This window comes from Arachis ipaensis, chromosome B06 (genome assembly GCF_000816755.2).
Source record: "Arachis ipaensis cultivar K30076 chromosome B06, Araip1.1, whole genome shotgun sequence".
Lineage (NCBI taxonomy): Eukaryota > Viridiplantae > Streptophyta > Magnoliopsida > Fabales > Fabaceae > Arachis > Arachis ipaensis.
In genome coordinates, this window is record NC_029790.2 from 23,914,261 (window position 1) to 23,921,066 (window position 6,806).

General features: G+C 35.8%; 1 protein-coding gene across 1 annotated transcript; it reads right to left on the reverse strand.

Annotated features, from left to right (window-relative positions):
* Positions 798 to 4,527, reverse strand: LOC107647845 (MDIS1-interacting receptor like kinase 1). The gene is made up of 2 exons (XM_016351887.2): positions 1,567 to 4,527; positions 798 to 1,481 (listed from the first exon to the last, which is right to left on the reverse strand). Exons 1-2 carry the CDS (start codon positions 4,217 to 4,219, stop codon positions 1,048 to 1,050), a joined length of 3,087 nt encoding a protein of 1,028 aa, XP_016207373.1. The 5' UTR covers positions 4,220 to 4,527; the 3' UTR covers positions 798 to 1,047.

Consider the following 6,806-nt stretch of genomic DNA (forward strand, 5'->3'; position numbering starts at 1 on the left):
TCCCTATATAAAAATACTATTCGTATACCAAAATCAGCTATCAATATATTTGTATATAAATATTTGTGTGGTTTAATTTATTTTTAATATATATTTATATTTTAATATGTATTTTGTATTGGTAGCTAGTGTACACAGCATAATGCCATAATCTATCCCTTGATTATAATGCATAAGAATGACAAGGAATGATCCCTCTCTCTCTCTCTCTCTCTTAAAATTAATTACTTTAGCGAAGCTGCTGCCCATGTTTCTTCAAAAGTTTTATATATATCGTTTTAAAAGACGTTGTCTGTGTATGTGTAGTGTGTACTCACGAGGTCAGCCTTTTGCGTTTAATTTTTTTTAAACGGTTAATACGTGTCAAGATTTGTTTAGAATCAATCTTTTGGTCAAGAACATCAAGTATTCAAGCACAAGCAACCTTGTAGCTTTTTGGAATGAATGCTTGCCAGATACCATTAATTTTGACAATCTGCCCCTTCTGCTTACTTGTTTATGCACCCACTTTTATGCAGTTTACTTTGATTTTGATTTTGATTTTGAAACTAGCATAACTGGACCCTCAAAAGGGAGAATTTAATAGTATACTATACTACTATATTTTAATTCAGAAGTCATAAGTCATAATAACTACTATGGAGGGTCTAGGGGTTAGTGAATATGTAACTGGAATTTTATTGTTGGGACTATGAATATGAATAACAACCACCCGATAATGCGGTACCATAGAAGGAGGGAGTCGAAGCTTTTAAGAACTAGACCAACTTAGTATTTTTGAGCACTTCATGTACATCTACCAAATTATCATTGTTATTCAACGGATAATAATAATAATAATAATAATAATAATAATAATAATAGGTACAATTGCTTTATCTTGATTTCTGCAGACAGCAGAAATAAATATGACAACATTTAGGATACAAATAAAATTTATTTGCAAAAAAAAATCCATTTTAGATGTGGTGTACCCTCTAAAACGAAATATTGAATCTCTGATTACAAAGTTATATCTCTAAAAACTGAGTTGTTGTTGGTTCCTTCCTACACAAGGCCAATAACTGGTGATGGACTAAAAACTGGAACCTCTTTATTGCTGCTGTTAATTGAACAAGTTGTTTCATTGTTGTTGTTGTTGTTGCTGCTACTCTTTCTCCTTGGTTTTGCTTCTTCAAGCATCATTATCACATCCCTCATGGTTGGTCTCTCCCTTGGAAGCTTTGCAGTGCAAAGAAGTGCTATTCTTAGAACTAACAGCATCTCCTCTAACACATGCCTACTGTTTCCTACTACGTTTGGGTCTAACGCTGCTTCTAGATTCTTGTTGTCTCTCAATTTTCTTCTAATCCACTCTACAATGTCTACACTTTCTCCGAACTCCTCATCTGTGGGCCGCTTACCCGTCAGCAGCTCCAGCAGAACTACTCCATAGCTATAAACATCAATCTTCTCATCCACCTTCAAGGCATATCCATATTCTGCCAGAGAATGGAAAATGTTATAAATGCTGCTAATTGAAATGTAACTGTCAAATAGTATGAAGTGGCAATTAGTAACACTCACCTGGGGCTATGTAGCCGTAGGATCCGGCAACCATGGAAACAGTCTCATTCTTCCGGATCATCATCTTGGCCAATCCGAAATCTGCTATCCTTGCCTCAAGATCTGCATCAAGCAATATGTTGTTTGATTTGATGTCGCGATGGATAACCGGTGGATGGCAATCATGATGAAGATAAGCAAGTCCTTGAGCAACTCCAAGAGCGATGTTATACCGCGAAACCCAATCTACAAGTAATCTTGCTGCTTGCTTACCATGCAAGGCATCTCCGAGGTTGCCATTGTGCATGTATTCATAAACTATCATCAAATCCGTGTCATTATGAAGAAATCCTAATAGCCTAACGATGTTCCTATGCCTTAACCTCCCTAAGAGATTAACCTCTCCAACAAGGTCATTGCTGTTGCTTCCTACTTCAATATCAGATCCTGCTCTCCACAATTTCTTCACTGCCACAACTGTACTTGATTGTGGTATCTCAGCCTTGTAAACAATCCCGGTGGCTCCCATTCCGATCACATTCGTTTCCTTGATGCAAGCTAGAATGTCTGAACTTGTGAAGCCAAGCCTCTGAAATGCCATCAATCTCCAAGGCCACCCTTTGCTACCTTTATAAAATCTTTCACCAAGGCAGGAGCCATTGGTGTACCACCTGGTGTATAAAGATCTCGCTACCAGAATCGCAATCCCAATGACTAAGATTGACGATATCCCAATGATCCATCCCGTAATAATGCGCCTTGTGTGCGAGCTTCCATGCTTAGATGTAAATGACAAGTTTAGGCCACAAGGAGGCAGGACACCACCACATAAGCCAGCATTGCCCACCAGATCATTTGGGTTTATGCTTCTTAGGATCCCATTAGCTGGGACTGACCCTTCAAGCTTATTGTATGACACATTGAAGGATTCCAGAGCTGGGGAAACACCGAAACTTTCTGGTATTTGGCCGCCTAGCGAGTTGCTTGAAAGATCAAGAATGGCCAATGTAGGCATGTTAGATATTGCTTTTGGGATTTCACCTGTTAACTGGTTGCTTCTTAGGTTCAAATTTACCAATTTCAGGCAAGAAGCTATGCTTGCTGGAATGCCTCCAGAGAATTGATTTGATGAGAGGTCTAGAACTGTAAGCGAGGGGCAGTCCTGGAATTGGTCTGGAATCTCACCTTCCAAGTTGTTGTTAGAGACCATGAAAGCCTGAAGATTTGGAATGGAAAGAATGGTGGAAGGAAGAGAAGAATGGAGCTTGTTTCTTGAGAGATCAATGAAGGAAAGTGATGTGGAAGAAGCTATGTCATCAGGGATTCCACCGGTGAGAGTGTTGTTAGCCAATTCTAACCTCTGAAGCCTCCCAAGCTTACCAAGACCAACTGGAACTGTTCCGGAAAGAAGATTGTTCTGTATTCTTACCCGAACAAGCGAAGTACATGTGGATAAGCTCACCGGAATTCGACCGGAGAAGGCGTTGTTGAAAAGTATTAGCTTGGTGAGATTCCCCTGGCTGCAAAGAGTTTCTGGAATCTCACCAGAGAGTGAATTGGATGAAACATCCAACCATTGCAATGGTGAATTCTTTCCAAGATTACCAGGCAATGCCCCTGACAATGAATTGTTCCAAAGCTCAAGAACTTGGAGTTTAGGCAACTGTCCAAGACCGGACGGGACGGCGCCGAATAGCTTGTTTCCCATGAAATTCAGCAGCTGAAGATTCCTCAGCTGACTTATTTCAGGTGGAATTTTCCCTGAAAGCATGTTATCAGAGAGATCCAGCAGCTGCAAAGAACTCATGTTACCAATCTCCGGTGGAATGCTTCCTTCGAAATCGTTGTTGTACAAGAACATTGTATTCAATGACTTGAGATTTCCAAATGATTTCGGAATCTCACCACTAAGATTAGCCACTGCCAAATCAAGATACTTAAGGCTTGTGAGGTTTCCAAACTCTGATGGAATCCCTCCTTGGAATTCATTGTATCCGAGGATCATAAACTCCATTGATGAAAGTTGTCCTAACTCTCCAGGAATCTTCCCAGTGAGATTATTCCCAGATAGACCAAGGAACTTCAACTTATGCAAGTTGCTGAATGATTCTGGAATTGTGCCTTCAAAGAAGCTTCCTCTGAGATCCAACATCTCCAACGAAGAAGCGTTTCCAAGGTCTCCGGGAAGTAGCCCTGTGAACTCATTGCTGGATGCATTTAAGGTCATAAGTCGCCACGCCCTTCCGAGTCCAAATGGAAATTCGCCACTGAAGAGGTTCTGACTCACATCAAGACTCTTGAGTGTGGTGAGATTGGCTATGTATCTCGGCAACGGTGATGAGAATCCATTGCAGCACAAGTTTAAAGAGGAGAGACTTTTAAGCCTTAGTATATCACTTGATATGTCGCCGCTGAGATTCTTGTGGGAGAGATCAAGCTTCTCTACTGCTCCGTCCGAGTTGCACGAGACGCCGGTCCATGTGCAGTGAGCTGAATCCTCCCCTGCTGTTTTCTCCAGCTTCCACTCGTGCAGGGCGTTCAGTGGATCAAATAGTCCTGCTTTTATAGAAATCAATGCAGATACTTCATCATTCGCAGCGAATCTGCCAATGTTGTAACATAAGAATATGATCATGAGAAGCTTGCTTCTCATTTTCATCTTGTTCTTCTTCATTCTGCTAAGTTGATAATACCTCAGTTCTCATTCATTTGCAATCTCTTATGATACTGAAGGAGAGAAGGGTGAAGTGGTGATGATGGAGAGAAGAAGAACCACAGATGTATGTGGCTTTCTACTATATTATACGACCAGTGATGACTAATCACTAATTAATAAATAAACCCCTTGATTAGTTTAATGTGTGGGTCATTTTTAAGAGCTTGTCAGGTTTATGAACTGGTATTTGAAACCAGCTAGAAGCGTGCAAGTTATAAGCTTTGGACTTATTTGAAGTTTATCAGACATTAAACATGGAAGAGAATGTGCCGCTTAATGATGCCTTAGTTTCAATAATCATTGTTAATTTGAAGAGGGATAAAGCAGTTAATTTTGTTTTAAAATACCACTTTATCTTCTATTTGTTTATGTTGGATTCCATTTTACGGTAATTACATTCTTTAAAAACTTTCAATTGCATCTATATATTATATATTATTTTGAATTTTATAAATAAGTCTTACTAATACTTTTGATACGAAAAAAATTTAATTACAAAATTTAAAATAGTATAAAGAACCTATTAAAAATTTTTAAAATATAAAAATTTAATTATAAATTTAGTAAAATGACAGTGACTCTCAAATTAATTTAACCTAATTTAAAAAAATACATCAAGTTGCAATAGAGTATTATGATCCAAGCAGTGTTGTTTTAGTCTTTAGGATCTTTATAGGTATTGCTGTAAAAAAACGAGAAAACTGAAAAAAGGTAACATGAAAAAATGCATGTTATACTTGAAGTTATAACCTCGTTTGAAACATGAACTTTATGAAATCTGCTTTCAGACAAAACAGAATTGGTCGAAAGCATCTTTCTCAGTAACTATGTTAAAAGGAAGATTTGTTAAGCCACTTTTATGTGTTACCATTACCATGATCACTTTTAGGAATTAGATTCATTTAATTTTAAGGGTAAGTTCTAAGTTTGACAAAGATTCAGAAAATAATGCATAAGTGGGGCCAAGAAATATATAATTGATGTAATTAAGACTCACTAGCTAGTCACTACAATACCTGTGCCATGTGATTAATGGGAATAACTTTTGACAAAGAAATAAGCTGAGAAAACCATGTAAGCCTCACAATTTCTTGTGATCCACTAGGAAGGGTTAGGGAATAAAAGAAGGAAGAAATAATAGACAGATAAAAATATTTAATAAGGAAATATTAGAATTCAGAAACATCACCCATCATCCACTGAACGGTTTTAGCCTAATAATTATTGTTAATTATATACAATATGATTTTGAGAAGGGAATCTTTCCATGTTACAAGGGAGGAAGAAACTTGATATAAGACAAGTTCTATCATTCATTAAATTGGATTAAATAAAAAAAATAATTGAAATGGCCACAAATAACCAGCAGAGTATCAGTTCTACACTCAATTGACCATTAGTGAAATGCTAGGAACATATGCATATGTGCCAGCTAATAAAGGAAACCATGCATGCAATGCAACAAAATTCTTTATTTTTTTTATCTTTGTTTTTGTTTTGATGATTGAAATCATTGTAGTTTTATTATAGTTTGATAATATGAAGAACAAAAAAATCCTCAAATTAATCCGGTAATTAATGATCATTATTAATTCCTAGAATAAGGTATCTGGTTTTATAAGATAGAAGAAGCAGGCAATGGATGAAAGTAGCTATAGGGACATGCTCACAAGGATGGAGAATATATATAATATATTATTAAGAGGAAGAATCCACAAACATATAGAAATGGGAGAAAAGTGCTTCACTTGATCAATCATGGTCTGAACCTACCAACTGCCACTTCTCATATACAAATATATATAATTTAATTTTTAATTTTCTTTGATACCCTTTCAATATTCACATGCATGCACACATGGATGGTCTATGGTAAATGTATATTAGTGCACTTTTTATTTAGCCTATATCACATTTTTGGTACCTAACCATGTACTAGGACAGATGGAAGCCATGTGAAATTGCAGCTTCCTGGTGAAGCTCATCCATTCTTATTATTGGAGAGAGACACAATAATAACGATCAATTTCAAATCTTGAATTGGTCTAATAATGACTTTTATTTATTTATTTTCTGATAAATAACTCGTTGCAATAATATATGGTCGATAAAAAAATTATATACATACAAAAAAAATTAAGAATTCCGTTAGAGAGCCAATAGAATATTTGTATAATGTGTACAATAGACTATTTATTTGGTCTAATATGAGTTAAAAAATAAACATCCAAAATAAAATATTACTAATTTTTCAAACACAATACATCTATAGTCTATACTATCCAAAATAACCATCCAGGTACCAGGGATAATAAACATATGATATCTTACTGAATCGAACATCCCTAAACCCCCATTGTACATATTGTACAGATATTCTATTAGCTTTCTATACTTTTTCAAAAAATAACTATCAAATCAATTACTATACATTTATGTAAATATATATTATTTGATTTATTTTTAATATATATTTTATATTTTAATATATATTTTAAATAGTTAATTAATTTAATTATTGATTTTTTGTATATACGTAACATAG

Bases quoted from the DNA above. Each gene is read 5' to 3' on its own strand.
- LOC107647845 (XM_016351887.2), bottom strand. From the start codon at position 4,219: ATGAAGAAGAACAAGATGAAAATGAGAAGCAAGCTTCTCATGATCATA. The intron at 1,482-1,566 runs GTGAGTGTTACT...ATTCTCTGGCAG, and splicing joins CTACGGCTACATAGCCCCAG to AATATGGATATGCCTTGAAG.